The sequence below is a fragment of the Hermetia illucens genome, chromosome 3 (assembly GCF_905115235.1).
Source record: "Hermetia illucens chromosome 3, iHerIll2.2.curated.20191125, whole genome shotgun sequence".
Lineage (NCBI taxonomy): Eukaryota > Metazoa > Arthropoda > Insecta > Diptera > Stratiomyidae > Hermetia > Hermetia illucens.
In genome coordinates this window covers 5,644,436-5,669,795 of record NC_051851.1, presented here as the reverse complement: position 1 = coordinate 5,669,795, position 25,360 = coordinate 5,644,436, and the positions used below count along the sequence as shown (strand labels likewise).

The window sequence follows — 25,360 nt, the reverse complement described above, 5'->3', positions numbered from 1 at the left end:
AGGTCAAACGCATTTCATTTTTGTTATTCCCCGAATAGTATTCCACCATCGTACAAGCACAAGCCAGTATGATCATCATCATGGCACTACAGCCCGACGTCGGCCTCTGGTCACCAGGATCGTTGTCCTTCAATTATTCTCGTTCAGCTGACCGCGTCCTCTAATCTTGGAAGCCCACTAGTTGCTCGGCGTCCGCCTATATTATGTTCTCCCACCGCGCACTCGATCTTCCTCGCTCTGTCGACACGTCGTCCTTTCATAACCTCTTTAGGCATGCGATCGCTGCTCATTCGTTGGACATACCCTGCCCACTGAAGGCATTTTAGTTTAACGAATTTCGAGACTTCTAACTCACCATACAGTTTATACAAGCCATGGTTACACCAGATACGCCATCCATAACGGTCGCGAAGTGCCTCAGAAATTCGCAGGCGAACCTTCTTTTCGAATGGGTTTAGTAAAATTCCGGAGACTTGGGTTAGGTGGTTAGGTTCTTGATTTCACACCCATAGCATAGCATTGATCGTATGATGGTTCTGCATACGCGGAGCTTCGTGTTTCAGTCGTATTCGCTAGCTGTATTCGTTGCTTGACTTCATCAGTATAATTGGCATCCTTTGACAGGCACCTACCCAGATATTTAAAGCTGTCTACGAGCTCGATGTTAAGGTCCCCCACATTGATGCTTGAATGGGCTGGCGTCCTACTTCTTGATTGCATCATTATTTCCGTTCTGTCCTCATTGATGCGTAATCCAACTTCTTTTACAGCAGTGTCAAGAGTATGGAGAATATCCTCTGTGTCGGCCAGTTTTCCAGGTATGATGTTCATGTCATCTGTATAGGCTACCAATTGTGTCGACTTAATGAGTAGCGTCCCCCTGATGTTGGTATCCATTTCTTGGATAGCGTATTCCAGTGCTTGGTTGAAGAGGGTCGGCGCCAATTCGTCGTCCTGTTACAAACCACTACGTTTTTCAAAAGGATTAGTCAACCTGTTCTGGATCCTCAGCTGTCAGATGGAGTTGGTCATTAGTCGTACTAGTTTAGCTGGTATACCAAATTTCAGCACTATATTGTACAGTACCACACTATCAACACTGCCGTATGCCTGTTTGGTACACATCAATGTCGTGTTTCCAGCCCTCTTGCAGGATCAGTTTCACGGTAAAAAGCTGAACGGTTGTGGAGCGACCCGGCCTAAAACCGCCATGGTACTCGTCAATGAGTCGTTCGGTGTATGCTCTTATTCTTTTCATCAGAATTTTGGCCAGTATTTTATATGATGAAAAGGCTAGTGAAATGCCTTTGTAGTTTTCACAAAGCAATCTATCTCCCTTTTTGCGGAAGAGATAGACAATGCTCCAGCACCAGTCGGCTTCCCAGATTCACAGCAGTAGTTGGTGTATCGCATTTAGTAGAACCATTCCACTGGATTTTAACAGCTCGGCTGGAATCTCGTCTGCGTTCGGTACTTTATTTGCTTTCAGTGACCGCACGGCGAAGTCAACTTCTTCTCCTGTCGGAGGATATGTAGTGAGGCCAGGATCATCAATACCGCCATTGATTTGGGCTACCAGTATGGGAACGTCAGGTGTCAGATTCAAAAGCTCTTCAAAATAGGACGCCCAGCGTTTGTTGATGCTGTCGGCATCGCTGATCATGTTCCCATCTTTGTCCTTGCAGAGGAGGCTAGTCCTGGGTTGATAACCGTTCCTAATTGTATTCACTAGTCCATATGCTTTTCTGATGTTTCTACTAGCTTGGTTTTCACTAGTGTTCAGCAACTGCTCGTCAAAATATTTCCGTTTCTTACGTCTAATTATTCTAGTGAAAGTTTTTCGTCCTGCCTGCGCCGTAGCGCCGCCAAGGAGTTTACCAGTCGCAATGACCTTAGTAGAGCTGATTCCCGATTGATGCACTGAGGAGGTTCTGCGTCGATGTGTTGTTTTCACCAAGTGATGGTCTGAACCGCAATTTGCTCTTCGATAGGATCCCACATTCAATACACCGGACCCCCATCTTTTCCCAAAGAGGACGTGGTCAATTTGGTTGACGGTATATGCATCTCGTGATTTCCAGGTCTGTTTGGGAATCTGCCAGTGCCAGAAGCATGTGTAACATACGCTAAAATTTCTACTGTTGACGAAGTAAATTCATCGTTGACCGCAAGAAGGGACACTGGGTAAACCATTCTTTGGGGACTTCAGAGAGATTTTTAGCTGCTTTCCTTGCCATGGGCTGACTCTGAAGATCTGGGCTGGCTGGACTCTGCCTCCCTGTTCTCATAACAGCAGTCACGGTCCTAGGAGTTTGTAGCATCAAAACGGCGCAACACAGCGCTCATTGGGCTCCTCCCAGCGGCCACTGATATCTGCCTACCTACCTACAATACACTTTCTCTCAACTCTTCTGCATTATGTGATTCTGGCACGACCCTGGGAAAGTAGGTTTCATTGCCTAGCATTGTCATTTCTCGCCTTTTTTTTAAAGTGTGACCTATTTACTGTCACTTCCACTACATCTATCAGCAACTGGCTTGTATATCGGAAAAACTTTCCAAATCAGGTAATGTCCCTTTTTCTTGGAGGAGTATTCCACATCCACGATTGCATTTCTCATGGAGGCTGCGTCCTCCAGTGGCTCCCTGATTATCAGGCTTTGTATCCTGTGTCATTTAATAGCTAAATTTTCACAAGAAAAAATCAAACATTTTCGGAAAGGAACGTCTGTCCCAAGTTAGCTGTGTGAACTTTGAAGCGGTCACATGTAGGATTTAGTCCTACTAGAACCACCTCTAGGCTCTCCAGTCTAAACTTCCAAGGACCAGGATGTTTGGCATTGCATCACAAGGTGGACTTGCCTTTAGACCGTTCAGCTCTTTCAATTTTTTCCCGGTGACTCCTTCAGCAACTACAAACTAGTTCAATTTTGACTTAAGTATTTCTTCGAAGTATACCTGATGTATATCTGATGGAACTCCAAAAGTACTACAGACCCTGAGAACCATCACATTGTAGCCGAACTCATCTATTTCCGTCTTTTTGAGTTTGCCAGTGCCTCCTCCAACACAGGCGGTACGTAGAGGCGAATTAATCTCATCACTCTAGCTATGAGTAATCTCGGGCAGTATTTTTTGCGTCAAAATTTGACAGCTTTCTTGCAAATGTCGCTGTTACGCCGCATCTTTGCAAGAGCTCCCTAAAACTTAGTTTGAAGTCTGTCATGGCCCTGAGATCTCTTTCTACTACTCATGATTTTTCTAGTCATCGCTTCGCAGTTCTCACTGTCCCCGATGCATAGTCCTCCTCATGCTGTGGGTGCTACTCTGTAGCAACCACGGTCAAATGATACACAAAGGCGAAAATTGTAGTCACGTCTGAAAAAGGAAACCAAATACACCATTGTATCTTATATTCTACAGTAAAGAACTCAATACCGGATGTTGTATCCTTCTGAGACCCTCATCCACCTCCCACCCAGGAGTTCTCTCCGAGAAGTAATTCTTGATTAATTTTGTCAAGTACCGAAAGACACAAATTTCAGCCAATACATCCTTACTTCGTCTCAACTTGGCAGAGTTGAGTGTTTTGACATCCAAAGCCAGCAGGCCACGCCTCTTGAAGAAACCTAATAGTCGATCGCTCTAGCCTGGCCTATTAGGTTGACGGAAAGTAAAATCCTTAATGGTTTTAGAAGATATCTCTATCTAGGAAGGTTTGTCCTCAAAAACTTGATATGATTTCTTAGCGCTAGCCGCTAACAAGCTGGTCCTAGAAAAAAATAAGACACTTTTTTCAATTGGAGGAATTGGTAGTGTACATACAGCAACCATTTGGAAGGTCGTATCCGTAAGCATCTTGTCGATTTTCAAATCGAATTACAATCTAATTATGAAGACCTATGTTATGGTCCCATTCACGACATTGCTTCCAAACAGCAGATTGACCATTCATAAGCTGAAGGGGACTTTTCAATACGAGAATGATCAAGGATCGCCCAGGTATGAAAGACGAGAGCAATGTGCAAACCGCCCTCAAAGATTGCGTCAACCACATACAGGAATGCCCTCTTGAGACATCTATTATTCAGATATCATCGAGATCGAGGCATACACTCAGCAGCATACATTGTTGTTAGGTTACCTAAAGAATAAAGGTCACTTTCTGGATTTAGTTGTACCGCATGCTTTTGAGTAATCAGTCATCTTGTCAATGAGTACGGCTCCGGGTATCCCGGTTTGGGGATATGTTGGTCTCGAGCGCCGCCACCCTTATTCCGAGGAGACTATACCTGGCTTAGCAAGCTTTTAGCATTCTCCTGGTTTCAAGTTTTCCAGTTCCAGTTTTCAGTTGGCATGGAAGGAAGTGGTTGGTATACATATATCGTTTGTGATCGACGGACTCCGAAATTGTTCACCTCTACCGGATGGCCCTGTGGCAGATCAACTTGTACACCGCTCTTTCGATCGCCTAAAAATTGGAGTATGGGTTGAACATTCAAACCTATTCTCGTAGGGGGAGGGAAGTTTATGTAGGGGAAGAGAGACGGCCTCCCTTCAATCCTGATGAAAGCTGGTATCAATAATTCAACCTTTAAAAATGTGTGGCTCTTCTAAATTGGTTCTGTTATGTCGTCATGGTAATGTTTCAATTTTCAACCCTACCGCATTAAGGGGAGAAGTTGGCAGGGTATGCAAGAGGAGAAGGAAGTCCTTTTCTCTAGCGAAGTTAGAGATTTGCAACGGCCATGCCTGCTTAAAAAATTATAGCGCCCCGAATCGGGGCCACTTTCATGTCAAAATGGTAGGTTTTAACTTTGAACCTCAGTAGGGTTTAACTTTGAACCCCAGTAGGGTTTAGCTTGGAACCCCATCCCCTCAGGTGGAAAGGAGAGCATGAAAAATTACAGCGATCGCTTCCACTTATTAGCGTTTTGTGACATCATCATAGTAAAATTTGGTTTGTCAACCTCCGGAAAAGGAGGGAATAAGGAAGGCACGCAGAGGGAAGGTTCCTCGTTTCTCACATCGTCTAAGAATTTCGGCGGTCATCACCCGTTGAAAGTTTAAGACGCCTCGAAAAGAGGCTATTTCCAAAACATTAATAACCTTATTGGTAGGGCAATCGTCGTTACTATGTCATGAGAGAGGTTACAGGGGGGGCGCACCGTGTTCCTCCACCCCAGCCCCTCAGCTGTATGGGTGTGGAAAGCTACCAATAAGCTTATTATTGTTTCGAAAATAGTCCCTGTTCAAGGCTCCATAACTTTTTAAAAATAATTGACTATTATGGGTATCTAGCGGCGGTAGAAAGGAGGGACTTTCTTACTTTTTCTTCCTTTGCCTCTTCTGATTAGCTACTCCTTAGCTTTCTATTGGGGAGAGGGGGTAACCGCTGCGATTTCTTGACCGCTACGAGTTTTCATCGGATTAGAAGAAAGGAGAACCCCCCGTCCTCTACCATAAAGTTGTCACCACGTTAGGGATGGGGCCGAAATTCTGAAAATTATTGAAAATGTCACTAAGGAACATTAGAGGATCAACCTGACATGTACGGCAACTGTCAGCCAGTAGAGCGCCTCTACTTCAAGAGCTGCTGGAACATCGGAAAAGCGAGGTGTGAAGAAGCTACGGTTTTGTGGTTGCACTTTAAGAAGTGCCGAAACAGAGTTGTTGCAATTTACGAAGAGCAAGATAATCAAGATGGTGAAACTGAACATTCAGGACAGGTTCGACTAGTATTGAAAATCGATCCCCAAAATATTAAGTCAGAAGGCTACGATTACAAAATGCGCCGAAAGGTCCTTCTAACTCATATTGCCGGAGCTACTCAAGAATCCAAACAGTTTTTGCAGCATATTTGCAAAAAGATCTCTGATAGTGGTCTAGGGGCTCTCTAGCTTCTGGTCTTCATACAACCCCCTTCCATTCATGCCCTCTGATTCCATCAATCAACCATCAACAGTGACATTAACACGAAACCTTCCCAAGACTATAACTAACCAAACGCCAAGTACTTTTTTCAGTGTCAGCTTGCCACCTACGAACGCGACAATAATAGTGAAATCGGCCTTCAACTTGACTTTGATTCGGAATAGATACAACTCCACAGAACGCCACCACAAGCACGGCGTCTACAGGTCACTTACCAACGCCCATTAAACAATGCGATAATGCACATGAAATGGTTTTTATGTCTCACAACTTTTTAAGTTGAATGTCGGCCACATTTTATTACATGCAGGCGGATATTGGTCGTTTGTGTGGGGCTGACTAGCGTGGAGTTGTAGGCCGTTTTGTAACAAGCTTGTTTGGTCAGTTGTAACGAAAGATAGACTATCGAAAACATGCTGTTCCGATTTGTAGCATTCTTGCTGAGATAGTACGTAATAAGCGTGGTCCATATTAGACTTCCTTAAGAAAATCTGACTCTAGGAAGAGACAAGATACAAGATACTTTCTCCTTAAAGCAGAGGGCTCAAAATTTGCCTCTCTTCAATTCCAATGATCTACCCTTCATCCTTTAGGTCATAGTATCCTACTGAATCGAACTTTGGTTCAAATTCCTTTTATATTTTCAGTTTGTGGAGTTCGAGGACGAGGAAATCGAATTGTCGGAGGCAATGCAATCAGCCCCAATGAATATCCCTGGCTGGTCGGCCTAAACCGCCAAGGCAAGATGTACTGCGGAGCAACTGTTATTTCACACAGGCACGTTCTGACTGCAGCGCATTGTGTGAATGGGATGGAAGCCAATGAAATTCGGGTGTACCTGGGGGGTCATGAAATCTCCAAGGACTACACGGAAATCCGAAGAGTAAAGAAGATCCATGAGCACGAGTACTTCGATATCATCTCCTTCGATCATGATATCGCTGTACTCGAGTTGGACAAACCCATCAAGTTTGGACCAAAAGTGCAACCTGTCTGCTTGCCTGATGGATGTAAGTATCACGCATTTTCCCCAATCATCACAATCTTCATCACGAACCTCTGCTTATGTAATCAGATCCCAGACCACAGATTGATCATTCCATCCATCTTAATCATAAGTCCATCCATCCATCAATCAATTACCATCAATCCCAAGCTGACTCCAAACATTTATTGACCAATCCATTGCAGCACGCGACAACTACACTGGCGCTCTGACCATGGTAGCCGGTTGGGGACGCACAGAAGAGCGTGGCAAGACCTCAGATGTTGTTCGATCGGTTCAGATCCCAGTTTGGTCACCAGAGCAGTGTCATGATGCCGGTTACGGTGACAAGCGTTTAACCGGCAACATGATGTGTGGAGGATACCATGATGGAGGCCGTGATGCTTGCCAGGTATGTACTTCCATTTTTGAACCTCCCAAATAAAAAGAGGCATTTGTGATCACACAATTCAATATCTTGCAGGGTGATAGCGGTGGCCCAATGATCTTGACTGGACCAACTGGAAGTGCTGAGATCATCGGTATCGTCTCGTGGGGCCGGGGATGTGCCAGACCAAATCTTCCAGGAATCTACACTCGCTTGGTCAATTATTTGCCGTGGATTCAAAAGAAAATCGCAGGACAGTGTCTGTGCCAACCGAAAGCCGGAAGCCGGAGCCTTCTCACTGATGGATTCTTTGGCTAGAACTCCTTGTCCTCCCCCAAACTGTATTACCGTCGTCGATTCTAGTTACTTTTAGTCATTAATGTGAAATTCCAATCTAGTCATTTTCTGTCGATTATAGTGTTATCTAGATAGTCTTATGTTTTATTTAAGGCTAACTATTGTTGAATTAAGTTTAAGGTTAATACCGTAAATAAAAATGTACCCGCAACTGACGTTCGAATTTTTTCATGATTTATTTATTTAAATCGCCGGTAGTGGACCTTGTTGCACCCATAAATGATGCATTCAATAAAACTGAAGGCAGTCGCACTGCACTGTGAGGTTGAACGTTTTAAATAATATTTGCTCGTGGCGCGCTTCTTCTAAATCGTTTCAGAGTTGCGTCACTTAATGACTGAGTAAGCGATCTTGAACAGATTTTGATGGCTAAGCTAATTTATAGGCAATGGTCGGGAGACGAAAGAAAACTAGACTGGCAGCTCTGTTCCGAAAGTCCTCAGCGAAATCTGTTATAGGATCAAGCCCGAAGATAGTCGAACTAGGCCCAGGGACAACAGATAAAGGTTCTTTCTGTGAAGCAGTCAAGGGGCTACTGGGAGAGAAAACTTTGGTGTTCTCTGGAAATCCGAGACCTTGACTGCCTCATAGAAAGGAAGGATGAAAGAAGAATAGGCCATCAAGTGCGAATGTCCGGAGGTAACCAATGTTCGGATTGGTATTACCTTTGCGAATTCCCGAAGCCAAAAACTCGTTGTGAGCAATACGCGAGAAACCTTCTTAACAGCGGGAAAAGCAGAGTTATAACTGCTAAAAAGGTGCTGACGCAGTTCTCTGCGGAGATCAAAGCTGATCTAGTGTTCAACAGTGAACAGTACAGAAACAAGGACCCAGTTTCATGGCACCCCGACATATCAGGTATTGCTGCCATCGGGGTTCGGAAGGGCACCCAAGAGAGGGTTCTTGTTGAAGGTCAAGTAGGTTTTGTTTGGATTCGGTGTTTACGGCATGCCTCACCCAGGCTCCAAAGGGAAACGAATTCGGGAAATGGGAACAGATCTTTGAGTTTCAAACACAGGAGTCTCCACAACAGGCCTGGCTGTGAGGGAAACGTTCCCGACCTGACTTTCGTGCCGGAATCACTGGTGACACTGGTGGACGGGTGGCTTCTCGGCAAGCGACGATCAATATATTGCTTTCAAAGTCGTTGACATAACCTCTCGATGTGCGCCACCTCGTGTGCATGAAATGTCACGGATATGAACACCGAGAAGTTTGTCAAAGCTCTTGGAACAGGTGGGGCCGCGGTTGCGCTGAAGGTCTAGCAGTCATAAATTCAGTTATGAACTTAGTAACGACGGTCTGCGGAACTTCCAAACACTGGAGACCATTAAGACGTAACAAGCCTACTATAGACAGAAATAGCATACCTCCGGAAGGAGTGTCACATACTTCGCCGCTAGACACAACGTCTGATGACAGAGTACAGATCAACCAAAAGGAGACTCCGCAGTACAATAAACAGGAGAAAAGTTCGTGGCTAAAAAAGTGAATGGGAATTCGTTTAAAAACTGTTAACGCGAAAAATCGGGGCTCTGCGGAAACCCTGTTCACTTAAGGCCGAACGGACGGACCGCATTGTGCAGGCATTATTCCCCGCGCGTCCCATACCGGATAATGACAACAACGCAGAGGGTGTCAAGGACGAGTCAATGCTTGACGACTGGCAACCAGACATTATCTGTCTTCTTCTTTTTCTTCTTCATCCTTGGCTCCGTTCACAAGTGGGGTCGGCCCGTCGCGATCGGTTTCGCCATTTGGCTCTATCAAACGCCTGATCTGGATGCAATCTCGAGGCTTTTAAATCCCCATCCAGCGTGTCAAGCCACCGTTGTTTCGCTTTGCCTTTTGGTCGTTTATCATCAACTTCGATGTTCAGACCAATCTTGGCAAGTGAATCGAAGACGACTCTCTCGCAATTTTTCAACGATCGGTGCAACCTCATAGAGATCGCGGATATTCTCATTTCAGATGTGATTAAAACGTCTCACGTCACTAGTCCAACGCAACGTCTTCGTCTCCATTTCCACAAGATACCGTTCATTGTCTGTCCAGTTGTGGAATGCCACTGGTGTTCTTTGTGATCGACGTATCAACGAACGTCTCAACTCGAAAATCTACCGCAATGTCGTCCGCCCTCTCGCCCTCTATGATTCTGAGTGTTGACCTACTGTAAAAGACAATGGACGGCGTCTTGCGGTAATGGAGACGAAGATGTGACGTTGGACTAGTGGCGTGACATAAAAAGGGGGATATCACGCAGTGCAGGAATTATAAAGGTATCACGTTGCTGAGTACCATCTATAAGATATTCTCCGTTATCTTGCTAGGCCGGATAGACCCATACGCCCAGAACATCATCAACATTGGCCCATAACAAGAAGGCCTCACTCCAGCAAACCAGTAACAGGTCAGATATTCTGTCTGCGGCAAGTGATGGACTGTTTGAATATGGACATTAGTTGCACCATCTTTTCATCAACTTTAAATACGTCTATGGTAGCCTAGGTATCCGGATAGCTGAGTGGTTAAAGCACAAGGCTGTCGTACAGAAGGTCGTGGTTCAAATCTCACTGGTGGCGGTGTGCAATGCAGCGCAAACATTCCAGAGATCCATCCACTCTGTCCTATGAAACTTAGACTTCTGTTTCGTTTACATGAATGATGTTTTGGGCGCCTTTCCTAGTAGGTTAGCAAAATGGATTTACGCACAGAGTGTTGGACTCCGAGAACGGTATGCCGTCGGAAAATAAACTAAACATCTCCCGATCGTCAGAGAGCCAGTCTGGAACTGTTTATCACATTACTTCGGGATGACCACTGAGCTATTCCACCTTCCGTGGCCTTCAAATCAGGAGGAGAGAGAGGGGAAGGGAACTGTTAGTTTAAGGGACCCCCTGTTATACGGCCCCTCCACCGGTCGAGCTCTATCTTCTTTCCAACGAGAAGAACCCGAACCTAATTCATAAAACGACTCCACCTGTCAACGCTCCTCAGCACCTCCTAGACAATGTTTAGAAATCCCCTGCAATTATATAGAGTTACTGACGAATCCCATCCTGCCTTTCTCAAGAAAAAAAGGTGTGATGGGCGTCGTTCATAACTCTATTGCAGAACACGCAACCAGAAAAGCGTGCCTTACCAATCTTATGCACGTAAGATAAAACCTTACTGCCCACTTAGGAACTGGGTAAGAAAATAGTCAGTCTCATCTTCCGATTTAGTCACGCTCCTAAGTTGCTGATGAGCCGCGCAGTCTATCTAGTGAATGTTGCCGTCCTTCATGAGCAACCACTTCCCTTGCGCTTATATATAACTTTAAACTGCTTAGCAAGAAAGACAACGGGGATCATTCCCGCGATCACCGTGACGGCTGGTTCAGAGACAGCGCGGTAGGCAGATGCCACCCATGAAGCTCCACGTCTTCATACTTGTCGAAGACGCTTAAGATATATCTTCTTGCCAAGAGCGTCAGCCTATACCTCTGCGCCGTAGATCAGAACAGACTGCGGTGAACTCATCACGAGACGACGCCTGTTAGATAATTTAAGGCCGGAACTCCAGCTGCAGTTTTGTCCGCTACTGCTTTGACTTGCTCGAAAAAGCTCATCTTGGTCGATATGGGGCGCAGGGTTGGAATTCTCATTTAGTCAGGATGACTATTTCGGTTTTTTCCAGTGCAAGGTTGAAACCATGAGCAGTCATCTATCTGCTTACTCGTCGCACCAATATGCCAAATCTACTTTGTGCCTGTTCGACAGTGCGTTCAGTAACAAGCGCCGCAACATCATCCTCATAAGCGACCAGGCGCGACTCTTCTGGCTTGTCGAGTTTAAATAACCTATCCCAGGAAGCCTTCCAGAGGTCTGGCCCTTGGATGGATCTCTGCGTTACCTCCGACGTCACCTCCATCCTCCTCTCTATCCGCTTCATTGAGCAAGGAGGGTTTCCTCAAATAGTCCCTAAATATTCGTAAGAGATAGTTCGGCACGTGTAAAGTGTGCCTAGAATGTCTTTCCATCTTACAGAATTCAAGGCGTTTCTGACGTCAAGTATAACGAGGAGCACCACCCTCTCGAACGTCATCCTCCACTTGCATGACAGCACCAACTGTGGATCTCGTTGTTTTAAAACCGATCTGCTGTGAAGAAAAGTCTCCGGCAGCACGTATCACTTCAGGGAGTCTACTTCTGATGAGCCTTTTGAGCACTTTCCCAGCAGTGTCAACCATACAAAGTGGTCGATATGCAGACGACAACTCAGGGTCGGCCTTCCATTTGCTGATCAGTGTAAAGCTTGTCACACAACAGAAGGAAAAATTCCATCTTTCAATAAAGCATTGAATACCGCGCGCAGTAGCTCTGGTCGATGTGGGAGCACCAGTCTGTATACCATTGCCGGGATGCCATCGGTTCCCGGTAGGTCTGGGGGATGTTGGAGCTACAGTCTGTATATCTCTGTTGGGATGCCGGCGCCTTTTTGTTTTTCATAGAGAGGACTGACTTTTTAGAGAAAAGTGGACAGTCCTCAGCGCTCTCCACGCTGCCGTCATCATCCCGTGCGGGGTGCGCTGGGAATGTTGGCTGTACAATACTGTTCATCTGTTCAACGTTAAGTGAGCAAGGTTTTCGCAATTAGGTTTTTGGGTTACTTGGTCACTTCGTCGGTCAAGTCTTGCCAGCAGCGTGCTTTTCTTCTATTCATTGTGCTGCGGAGTCTCCTTTTAGCTGATCTGTACTCTGTGCTTATGGTACATGCGTTCTCCCTTTCGTTTAGACGCTGCGTCAAGCAGAGGAGTTTGTGACACTCCTTGCGGAGCTCTGCAATTTCCGCCGCCCACCTACACATAGTCGGCTTGCCACGTTTCGATGCCCTCCTGGGCATGGAAGCTCTGTAGGGCGTCAATATCAGTATCAGCCGTAGTACCATCATTCCCAAGAGTGGACACCAGCGTGGTCCCACCTGCTCAAAGAGTTTCGGCATATCTCGCCGTGTTCATCTTCGCGACGTTCCACGCACAGAAAGACCGCCGGGGTGGGGCAGACCAAGAGTTTGTGGTAACCACTTCGAAGGCAATATATTGATGGTCGCTTGATAAAAAGTTTTACAGAACTCGCCAACCCTACACCAGCGACACCAGTGATTCAGACGCGAAGGTTACGTTGAGAATGCTTCGCGCACTATCTGGGTACCGGAACGTTGGGTGAATTCGGTGTCTAAAATTACAAGTCTGGTTCTCGCTACCATTTCGAGAATTGGTTTCCCTCTGGAGTCTGGGTGAGGCATACTCCATTCAAGTGCCCTGGCATTAAAGTCATCCCCAATCAGGATCCACCCCTTTGTGACCAAGATAGCGTCCTCCGGAGTACCATCAGATCTGCAGATAGACTGTGAAAGGCGTTTCTTCTAAACACCGAATCCAGACAAAATCATCATCATCATCCAGATTCACGTTGCCCGCGTCCTAGCTCTTTCCAGTTCTGCTATGAAGACTCCGATATTTTCGGGCCTGATCCTATAACGGATTTCGCTGAGGATTTCTGCAAAGATCTTGACTTCTTCCTCCATCTTCCCGTCTTCTCTTTTGGTGCGTGTCGGACTTTATTTTAGGCAGAGGTTTTTCTGATGGTGCGGCGTGTTGTTGCCTCTACTGCTCCCTTAACTTCTTCTTTTGAACACTGAAGAGTGCCTGAGTGAAGTCTTCTTCAGATGCCCCTTGCTCCTTTCGTGTTTCGCCAGGTCGTTCTGCAATGAACTATCTAGATCTTTTTAGCGTATGCGGTATTCTCAGGAAGCGCGGTTGTTTCTGCGTTCGACAGCGTTCCCTTTTGGCTTATATTCGTAGCAATCTGGTTAGCTTCAGTAGTTTTCACTGTGCTTCTTTCAGCGACAACAACATTGCATTGTTCGGTATGGGTGGCCGTCTCCATCGCAGGTGCCGCACCATTCTGCGAGCCTACTTCTCTGTTTGCGCATCCCTATATCTCGTCGGGTATTTCAACCCCTGCTGCGTCCTTTGCTGATCGCTGGGGCAAGCGTCACACTTTCGTGTTGTGTACAAATGCGCCATTCTCCATTAGCACTTTCTCCTCCTCCTCAGCGCATCGTGTGCAAGGGAACAGGCCACCTCGGGGACAAAGAACCTACTCCAGTTTCCCGAGGCCCGACCTACACTTAGCTAGTCCTGGAACTCACGGACGGCTTAGTGCTCGCTCGGGACAACGCGGTCTACTAATACCAGTTCAAGCCACACTACCCAACCAAGGTCCAAAGGAGCTGGCTTCTGATACACCCCACAACTACCACCTTGGCAGACATAGGCTCTGCTATCGACGTCGACTACGGGCACTCCTGGTGTTTTTTTTTTGTGCGTACACGGAGGTGGAAAATCTTAGAAAGACACGTCCGCCGCAGTTCCGCCGCCCGAACGGCGGAACTACAGCGGGCGCGTGTGGGATTCACACCCACTAAAAACCACCCCCGATCTCTCCAGCCCTAGCCCCGCGGGACCACCATTGAGGTATTACTTCGCGGGGTAGGTTTGCTGTTTGCGGAGCCAACCGCAAGCCACTTCTCCTTGGACTCCAGCATCTCAGTAACCAAGCTCTCCGAGGTCCCGCTCCTGCCCAGCACCTGGTTTAAGCTCCTTCTCTCCATCGTAAATTGTGGGCAGTGAAACATCACATGCTCTGGATCCTCCGGTATGCCATCGCATCTGGCACAGTTCGGAGAATCATCCAAACCAAAGTGGTGCAGATACTGCCAGTGGCAACCACTGTGCCCCGTGAAGAACTGGGTAATGTGGTAGTTGGTCTCCCCAGGTTTTCGCTCAGGCCACACCCCAATGTTGGGAATGAGCCTGTGCGTCCACCGACCTTTCGTAGGCTCGTCCCATCTGCGTTGCCAGAGATCAAGTGACTCTGACCTTGCCGCATTTTTACGCTGTGCATGCCCCTCCATACGTCTTGCATTGTACAGGACACTCATTTCTTTGACCAGAATGTTAACCGGGATCATGCCTGCCACTATCAATACTGCCTCATCTGATGTGGTTCTAAAAGCACTGCAAACCCTCAAAGCCATCCGCCGGTAAACCGAGTTCACCTGCCTCCGTCTCTGAGAGTTTGCAAGCGCCTCTGCCCACACAGGCGACGAGTAGGGCAGGATGGAGCACACCACTCCGGCTAGCACCAACCTCCGGCAATGTTTCGGTCCACCAATATTTGGCAACATTTTTGTAAGTGCCGTGGTGGCACTGGCTGCCTTTTGGCATGCATACTCTAGGTGTTCCCTAAAACTCAATTTGGTGTCAATTATTACCCCCAGGTATTTGATAGCCGGCTTTGATACGACCGTATGTCCACCGACCTCCACTTTTACAGTGTTATTTTTCCTGCGTTTTGCTATTAAGACCGCTTCCGTTTTCGCGTCCGCCAAGGTCACCCCGGCCTTTTCTAGCCAGGACTTTACCGCTCTCACTGTTTCCGTTGCGTAAACCTTCTCATCTTCTGGGTGTTTTGCTGCAACAACCACAGCTAGGTCATCAGCAAAGTCGACAATCTGGGACGGGAAGAGCAAGCATCCCATTATATATGATATTCCACAACAGGGGACCAAGTACCGATCCCTGTGGTACCCCGACTGTGACAATGTACTCTTTGGGGTCCTCATCCGTCCCGTACCAGAGAGTCCTCTCTGAGAGGTAGTTTTCCACCAAATTCGCTAAGTATCCGGGGACACCTATGTCAGCCAACGCCCCTTTAATTCTATTCCAGTTGGCCGAGTTGAATGCGTTTTTGACATCCAACGCCACCACGGCACAGCAGCCGCAGAAATCAGTGTACCTTTTGCCGGGTTTACCACCATGCCAATTGCGTCCACCGTAGAGTGGTCGCGTCGGAAACCAAACTGGCGTTCCGACAAACAATTGCTGGATTCGACGATGGGCAGGAGTCTGTTGTAGATGACTCTCTCCATCATCTTCTCCATTGTATCCAACAGGCAGATAGGACGATACGACACTGGGTTTCCAGGTGGCTTGCCAGGCTTCGGAAGCAACACAAACTTTTGCTTTTTCCACTGGGCAGGGAATATTCCTTCTTTAAGGCACGTCTCGAAGGTGTTGGCGAAAAGTTCGGGCCTAGTTTTCACTGCCAGTTTCAAAGCTCGGTTGGGGATACCATCCAAACCTGGGGCCTTGTTGTCACCGAACCTACCACATATTTCCCGCAGCTCCTCCACAGTTACAGGCGGTATTATGCCGTCATTTAGCTGGACAAAAATTGGCCTTCCCCTATTTTCGTGGTGAGGGAACAGAGTGCTAACAATGTGTTTCAGGAGGCGCGGACAGGTTACCTGGGGTGATTTCCGCAGCCTTTTCATTACCACTCTGTAAGCCTCGCTCCAAGGGTTTATGTCGGCATGGTCGCACAGCTGTTTGAAGCAGTTCTTTTTGCTCCTCCGAATGGCTTCCTTTAGGCGGCCACGCAATTGCTTGTGTGCCTCCTCTCGACCGTCGCCACCGGGTTTTCCGCTGAGCCTCTGGTAAAGCCTCCTTGCCCGAAAACATGCGGCTCGCAAACTTGCGATTTCGTTGTTCCACCAGTAGTTGGGTTGCCTACTGGGGAGCAATCGCCTTCTGGGCATAGTAGCATCGCATGCTTCCGTCACCCATCGAGTGATCTGGGTGGCTTTCTCTCCAGCCGTACCATTCAGGGATATGTCGGATTTGAGCACCGCGGAAAACGTGTCCCCCTCGAAAGCTTTCACTGTCCAGCCAAGCATACCACCCGGCATTCTGCGAAAACTCTTTTTCGAGCTCGATCCGCCCTTGATCTCTATGCAGATTGCCTGGTGGTGGCTGTGAGTATAGTCCTCACTGACATGCCAAGCGATTCTACTGGCTAAAGTGGCACTCACGTATGTCAGGTCCACTATAGATCCCAGGCCACTTCCCCGGAAAGTGTACGAAGACCCAACATTCGCCAGTACCACGTCCAACTCCGCGAATGCTTCGAGGAGAACACGTCCCCTGACATTAGTTAACCGGCTGCCCCATTCAAGAGCCCATGCATTGAAATCGCCTCCTATTTTGATCGGCCAACGCCCTCTTGCATCCAAAACAAGAGCAGCAAGCATCCGCTCATACTCGACGAGTGTAGCGCTGGGTGGAGCATAGCAGCTGTAGATGTGGATGCCCTTCACCTTCGCTCTGATGAAGCCCTCCTCCGGGTACTCCATTATTTCCTGGAAGGCTTGTTCTCCAGAAGTCCACGGCGCTATGGTTCACTTAGTATGGCCACATCGATGTTTTTCTCGCGGATCGTTTGCGCGAGTAGATCCTGCGCCGCCTCGCAGTGGTTGACGTTGATTTGTATCAACCTCATCTGCGATTCGTGCTAAGGGCTCTCCTGTATTCCGGGCACCTGCTGCTGCCCGCAATGTGCCGATGGTCCACACCCTCCTTTCCTTTGCACAGTAGACAATTTGGGTCAGCTCCGCAGTCCTTGCTGATGTGGCCTTCCACTCCGCATCTCCTGCATTGCTTTGACCTGTCATTTGGGTTAGTGCATGACTTTGCAATGTGACCAAAGCCAAGGCATCTAAAGCACCGTTTTAACGCCACCTGTTCCCTAAGGCGACACATAACCCAGCCTATTCTCACTCTCCCTGCTGCTAACAGTTTGAGTGCGTTCTCCACTGGTAGGCTGATGATGGCGGTTTGTGTTCCCCCATAGGCTTTCCCTAGGGTTTTCACCACTGACTCTTGTAGTCCAGCAAGATCGAACTGTTTCTCCAACGCTTCCTCCTCCTTCGTCGTGATTTCATCTATATCTTTGCAGATTATAGTGACCTCCGGCCTGCTAGCTCTTATGTCGGCTTCCTGCCCTAAAGTCTTCCCGATTTGGCTTAAGAATTTGTCCGCGGTTACATCCTTGGATTTCTTAAGTTCCAAGATCTCCCTTCTGCGACCGTCTAATGCGGCTGACGTTGTCTCCCAAATCGGTGGGTTCGGGGTCTGCCTTCACTTTCCTGAGAATGTCGGCGTATGACCCTTCGCCCCGTTTGGAAATGAAAATCACCTCCGGTCTAATCTTCCTCCGATAATTTCTTTTCCGCGGTTCTACCTTCCTCCAAGCTTCCGCATCCGCCTTTGACGGTTCGATCCCTTTTCCCGAGGTAGCCATTGCAGTATTTTCACTGGCAGCTTCAGACGTACTTTTCATGAACTCCGCCTTTTTGGGAGTTGAGTCCTTTTTTTTCGGGGTTTGCTGGCCTGTTGAGTTATTCAGCTTCTCGCGCAGCCTCTTTCCCGGTTTCTCCCCTCTTGTGTTTTGAACCGGCGTTGCTTGAGTTGCCTGGTTTACTTTTCCAATCGGCGACTTCCCTACTCGTTCATCCTGGGTCTTGCCGTACGTCAAACAGATGCCTCTTATCATGGCCCTTATATTTTGGTGAATGTTCCTGCGCTCCTTTATAAACTCACACAGCTCCATGATCTTTTTACAGAGGGCAGTGAAGGCAGCTCCAGACTGATCATTGCCCAAAACATCGCTCGGGTGAATCGGCGTCAGTGATTCTTCCTCATCGAAGACTCCCGCTATACGCTTCCCACTTTGGGAAGCGATCGGGGGGGCTTGTGCCCGTGTGGGAGGGGATCTGCGAAAAATCGAGCTCCTTCTGAACGGATCCATCACTGGAGCCAGTTCAGGTTCCTCCCGTACGCTTGTAACATTAGATGCCACAGTAGCCAAGGTTCCCACTACTGAGGCACTGCGGTCGTTGGATATCGACGGCCGGGAGCCCGCTTGCTCACTCCCAAAAACCGCCGTTACTGGGTTTCGGAAGCCCTGCACCGTAACTTCATTCTTCTTCTGCTCCTCCATGTTTGGTTTTATTTCTGGGTATCCTTCCCACAGCCAATTTTTATCCACGGGTGGGCGTTTACTTCCCACCTACCCGGCCTGCGCATAAACATGCCCATACACGCACATCTCCGGATGCGTGCATGTGCATGGCCATGACACATTCGCCAAGCATTCCCTTATCCGCACGAAGGGACGCGCCTGATGGGAGATTTGGCAACTCCACACAGGGGGCACTCCCAGTGTGTCCCGACGTGTATCGGTCATTTGCAGTCTTCACCGAGAAACTTCCTCGAGGCTACTACCTAGGATGCAGGTATTATGCCAGCTTGGGGGTCAGAACTAGTTGCTAGCGCACCTCGGGGATGTTATCTCTTGTGCCGTAAGGGACCCATTAAGGATCGCTAACAACCCCTGAGGACAGGGTTATGTCTTGCATTTCTTCCGTTTCCCGGAAACGACAGAAATGATTGAGTATAAACCGGAGCTAGTGAGGTAGTGAATATAAACGGAACGGACAGAACAGTACATCAAGCCAATAATACAATAACTCCTTTCTCCTGAGGAAAGGTAAATAAATGGGAGGTTAATGGCTCGCTATGGGGATCCAATAATTTAAAGCACAAAAGGTGTAAAATCCAAGTCACAAATCAAGTCACTTTCCACCATAAATTCTGTCTGACCAGTTGCAGATAACATACAACACAAATGGGTAATTTAATTAGAAAGATATTTGCCGATGGGGCAATCAATAGAGCAGACGGTAACCCTCATAAATAATTACTGCCCCTATCTCCCTATCTCATGCGCAATCTCGTTAGTCACTTCATTATTACGGAGCGTATATAACTCAGGCTGGTCCGAAATAACTCCATACACGGACGACGTCGCAATTGGCCATAACTTGCTTTCACTCTAGATGGAATGTAAGCGAAAGTTTAATCACTGCAAGTATGTCCATTGACCGCTCTGCGTGGTTGGTCATTATCAACATTAATGTGACCATTATTGCTGTTAATAAACAATCATCGAGTGGCATAGCGCAAACGCTGCCGTATCCCAAACTGGTTTGCCAGTGTCCATTGTGCTGCGTCTTTGATACCAAAAATCGGATGAATGTTAAGTTCATTAACGCGTTTCCGTAATATGACCACGATATCGTTACAAGTATCTGATTTTTTATTAAAGATACTTTTGGAAATGAATCTCAGCAAGAAAGATATGGTTTCATCCACAACGTTGGTGTGCAATTAAGTAACATCCGAACTTGTCTGAAGGCCAAATTGGAGGAAACGCTATTTCTGTTGGCACCAATTCGCTGCATAGCAAAAGAACACATCCACCACGCGCTCCACGGGCTTTATATCCGCAAATAATACCACACCATTCACAACCAATCTAAATTGAAGAATTAATTGTGCCAAAATATTATGATTGGATGTATTGTGGTAGTCGACTTGGTGGCGTCGAAGAAATGAGAGAAACCACCGAGGAGTCCGCAAGCACACAATGGAAGACTGAAGTTGACCGACTGTGAGGATTGCAACATTCGACAAAGTATTATTATTTTCGCTTTCGTTACGAAAGGTGAAAGGTATTCCATACTTTAATTGCTAACGTGTTGCGGCCGGTGCAATTCCAATTTCACTGGTCTGTCTTGGAAGGAGGTGTTAAAAACCACTAGAAAATTGCAAATCAATTCTGCACATGAGCGTTGCAACACTCAAGTTGGTGATAAATACCGCGATGAACTTAGCGCATATTATGGAAAGCATGTAAGGCAGATTAACGATTGCGAACTACGCGCTGCAGAAGAATGCGTGCTGCATCTATTAGAGAAGATCTGGTAATCGTGATGCGCCGTAAGTGCACTCTCGAGCTTATGAAAGCGATCAGCTTACTTAATCCATGAACTGAGTGAACTCCGACTTACTCGCAGCGCATACATACACACGCCTTCCTGGAATAAGCTGAAAGAAGTCAGACAAGATGCAGTATAACCTGAAGATACATAAACTATCTAAATCGCCTAAGCAACATATAGTGGCAGCCTCTTGATTTTTTTGAGATATTTTGAGATAGTTAGAGTTTCCGAGAATGGGTCCCTTAAAAAAATGATCACTTTCGACCCCCCGCACTCCCCATCTTTCCAACAAATGTCAAAACTAAGACCAGCTTTGGAAAGTACTAACCGAGACCTCTCGTTTGATACCCCACTTGACTATATTTGATGAAAAAAAATTTGCACATCGCTTTTGCATGTATGAGCACCCCCCCTTAAATTCGATGTAGAATTATGTAGCTCATTGTATGCACAGTTCTCACCTTTCCACCAAATTTGGTGTGAATCGCCACAACCGCCTCCGAGAAAAGTGCGTGTGACGGACGGACAGACAGACAGATACCATTAATATTGAAGGAAAAAGAGGATATTGACGTCATTTTTGATAATTATGGGACCATCGAAGTAGATACTTTTTTTTTTTTATGGATGGAGGTGGAAATCTTAGAAAGATGCTGCTACGCCAGGTTGCAGCAGTGTGTGGGATTCACACCCACTAAAACCACCCCCATTTTTCTGCCCCTCCCGCGGGACCACCGTGAAGTATTACTTCGCGGGGGAGGTTCTGGTTCGCTATACCAGCTCGTCCATGTCACGTCTCCGTCGCGCCGCCTTCCGAGCTCGATCCAACTCCAGGAGTTTTGTCTGCACCACGGCTACTGCCTCATTTACCGCCATCCAGTTTTCCTCCGACTTCAATATCTCTTCCACCAGGTTCGAGGGCTCGATGTCCGCCCCTAAGATGCTGTTCAACCTCCTTTTCTGCTGCAGAAATCTGGGACAATGGAACATAACGTACTCCGGGTCCTCGAGGGTAGCACCGCATTCAGGACAGTTGGGAGACTCGTTCAACTCGAAGCGATGCAAGTACTTCCTATAGCCACCGTGTCCCGTAAGGAACTGTGTCACGTGGTAATTCAATTCTCCGTGCTTTCGGTTGACCCATTTCTCGATACACGGGATCAATGTATGGGTCCACCTGCCCTTGTCGGAGTTATCCCATCGTTGTTGCCACTTGCCACACAACTCTCTCCTGATGGCTTTTCGGAAATCCGCATTCACCTCGGCTGGATTTGCCTTCCGTTTTTCGTAGAACCAGTGTGCCTCGCTCGCTAGAAGATCTATAGGGATCATTCCTGCGATAACACGCTGCCTCCGTCGACGCCGTCCTAAATGCGCTGCACACCCTTAGCGCAATTGGCCGGTATGCCGAACATATCTTCCTCCGGTTGACAGCGTGGTTCAAGGCTCCCGCCCAGACAGGGGCCGCGTATAGCAGGATCGACCTCACCACTCCCGCAATGAGTAGCCTGCGACTATACTTCGGCCCTCCCACGTTAGGCATCATCCTTGCAAGGGATGAGCTGGCATTTGCTGCCTTCTCTCGCGCATAATCCAAGTGTCCCTTGAAACTCAGCTTGGCATCGATCATCACCCCCAGGTATTTGACAACCGATTTTGAGACGACCTCACGATTACCAACCCGGATGGTAACCGTGTTGTTCTTCCTACGGTTGGTAATGAGGACCGCCTCCGTCTTTTCGTCCGCCAGGTCCAGCTTGGCCATTCGTAACCATGCCTTGATGGTATGAATGGCTTCATTTGCATAAAGCTCCCCGTCCTCGGGATGCTTTGCAATTGCAACTACCGCCAAGTCGTCCGCAAAACCAATCAGCGTTGTCTCCTCCAGCACGCGAAGGCCAAGCACTCCGTCGTACATTATGTTCCACAGCAGCGGTCCCAATACAGAACCTTGAGGTGCACCTGCTGTCACAATGTACTCCTTCGGCCCGTCGTCCGTCTCGTAGCAGAGAAGTCTGTCCCAAAAGTAACTCTCGATGAGCCGAGCCAAGTAGCTAGGAACACCCAATTTGGCCAAAGCGCCCTTAATCCAGCCCCAGTTGGCTGAGTTAAAAGCATTTTTGATGTCCAGCGTCACCAGAGCACAGCATTTGCCCATGGCCATTGCATTTCGAGCCAATTCCACGACCTTTGCTACTGCATCGCTCTGAAAGACCACCCGCAAGCTCGATGAACGGGAGCAGCCTGTTGTATATCACCCTCTCCAACATCTTCCCCATGGTGTCTAAGAGACATATAGGGCGATATGAAGAGGGCACGCCGGGTGGTTTTCGAGGCTTCGGTAGTAAGACCAGCTTCTGCCTCTTTCACTGGGCGGGAAACACTCCTTCCGCCATGCACGATTCGAATGTGCTTGCGAACCACCTTGGTCTGGCCTTGACCGCCACCTTCAGAGCCCTGTTCGGAATTCCGTCCAATCCCGGAGCCTTGCTGTCCCCAATACGTCTGCAGATTTCCCAAAGTTCCTCTTCGGTAACATCAGGGATCGAGAAGACGTCCAGCTGAGCTGCCAGTTGGGGTTCTCTTTCGTCCTGCTCCTGCTGCGGGAAAAGAGTTGCAATTATTTGCAACAAGAGCCGTGGGCATGTCACCTGAAGTGACTTTCGCCCGCGGATCTTCTTCATTACAACTTGGTAGGCTGTACCCCACGGATTCGTAGTAGCCTCCATGCAGAGCTTCTGGTAGCATTCCCGCTTGCTTCTCCGAATGGCCTTCTTAAGGTTGCTTCGCAGATCCCTGTATTCCCTGTATCGAAGTAGATACTGCTGCAAGTGATAAGGAGGAGGTAACGAACCTGGTTCCCATTAAGCGAAATGGTAAAATGCTACGTTCTTCACCCAGGTCCGTAAAGAAGGATGGACGACCAGGTATTGATTGTGGCAAAGGCTGTACCGGGCCCAGCAAAGAAGAAGCGGTGCATGCCAATCACGAGACCATTGATGCAGTCCTAGCAAAAGTACTCAGGGTGGAAAATTGCCTGACTGAGATGGGTAATACCCAGAACAAACATTCATCGGGCCGAAGCATAATTTTCATCGCTGGTTGTTCGCAACCTTAAAGGCACCAGAGAAAAGGCCATGAGTGAGTTAGGTTAGACGATCCAATGCTCAGCGAATACAGGACAGTTACAAACTCTTACGGTGACCACATTGCGACAGGTACCTTTGGTTACCAAAAGGGTGGAACGAGCCACTCAAACGAGTCCAAAGTGGAAAGTTGTAGAGGGCGTAAAGAGGAGCAGAGAAAGAATGAAAGATACTGTGTAAAGCTCCTAACACCAACGAAAAGCCGAGGATCCAAGGAACCAGTAACGGCGGGAGTGCAACGTTTGCAACCTAAATTGCCTCCAGAAATGAAATACTAGGAAATGGGAGCAGATGTTGGGACAACCGTGAAGCGAAGGAAGGAGGGCAATTGCTATCGAAAGCAGAGGGGACCTCTCTTACGGTGAGATTCTGCGGAAGCTCAAGGGAGATCCGACTACTCCTTGAGCTTTGGAAGACGCAGGACGAAAGGATGCTGAACTACCAGAACTTGGTTGGTGGATCCTTAGGTGAGGAAGTCACAGTAAAGCAGTTAACCCACGAGATAACTGTGGAGTGTAGCGACTTTAACGAGATTACGACGAAGAAGGACATATGGAAAGAACTGGCGCCGTAATTTCAAATTCCAGACGGCAATATCGACGCAATAAAGAATTTACGGAAAACATGCGGTGGCACGCAAACGGCAATCATTAGTATGCCAGCTATTTGGGCAAACAAGTTGCTGGAAACTGGCAAAGTGAAGATCGGATGGGTTGTCTGTAGGATTCGGGAGAAAATATCTCCAGCATGTGACATTATGTGACGAAAAAGGACACCTGCAACGAAATTGTGAGAAAGACCCTGAATGCATGTTTTATAAAGATGTAGGCTTTGGTGATAAGGGTTACGCCGCAGGAAGCGGAAAATGCCTGTTGTCTAGGAGAGAACCAAAAGCAAAGAGTAAATGAGATTTATTCAAACAAATCTCAACCATTGTTAGACCACACACGATCTTTTGAGCTAGTCAGTCCAAGAGCTCGATGTAGACGTGGCCAAAAGATAACGCGGTATGGGTCACTGACAAAAGTGGAAAGTGCGTAATTTGGACGACAGGACAATACCTGTTTGAAGAAATAACTACAACGCCTGAAAATGGATTCGTAAGAGTTAAAATTAACAGTGTTCATAAAGAGTACCTTTGTACTGATGAAGGGGGTAAGTTGCTCCCGATTTATATGTCTACATTGAAAAATAAAAGCTGTAGTTTGGAGGAAGCTACTAGTCTATCAACGGTGTTCACATTTATCCGCCACTACGCCGCTACGATCTGCCAAGTGCAATAAGGGTGGAATATGAGCGAATGTTACATGAACTAACATTAGCCGTAAGTTTACGATCCGCTATTGTCATCGTGGCAGACTTCAACGTATGGTCTACCGAGTGGGGAAGCAAGGTTTCTAACAACGAGGGGCTCATATTTCTGGAAGCTTTTTCTTCATTGGATATTGTTCTTGCTAATGTCGGAAGGACCTCTACTTTCCGGAAAGGGTTCAGTGGTAGATACTACCTTCGTAAGCAGTGCATTGATGAGGGACATTACCTGGCGAGTTAGTGAACACTACACGCATAGCCATCATCAAGCTTAACTGCTTAGTGTAGTGGAAAACAGGAGAATGGATCATCCAAAAGACATAAAGTCATGCCAGACAAAGCAGTGGAGTTCAAAGATGTTTGACGTGGATGTATTCACTGAGATATTTAGGGATAGTTCCACACCAACAGGTACAGCTAGAGACAAATCTGAGCAAATTGTCAGAAACATGGTCGCAGCCTGTGGTGCCTCTATGCCAAGGCGCAGAAATAGCGTTCACAGATTACCGA

At 47.5% G+C, this 25,360-nt stretch overlaps 1 protein-coding gene across 1 annotated transcript in view; it reads left to right on the top strand.

Annotated features, from left to right (window-relative positions):
- Positions 1 to 25,360, top strand: part of LOC119650832 (transmembrane protease serine 9-like) — a 54,335-nt gene that overhangs the window by 2,737 nt on the left and 26,238 nt on the right. Inside the window, exons 2-4 of the mRNA XM_038053973.1 lie at positions 6,582 to 6,944; positions 7,126 to 7,331; positions 7,404 to 7,623. Coding sequence (XP_037909901.1) covers positions 6,582 to 6,944; positions 7,126 to 7,331; positions 7,404 to 7,623 — 789 coding nt within the window. The remainder of the gene's footprint in view (positions 1 to 6,581; positions 6,945 to 7,125; positions 7,332 to 7,403; positions 7,624 to 25,360) is intronic.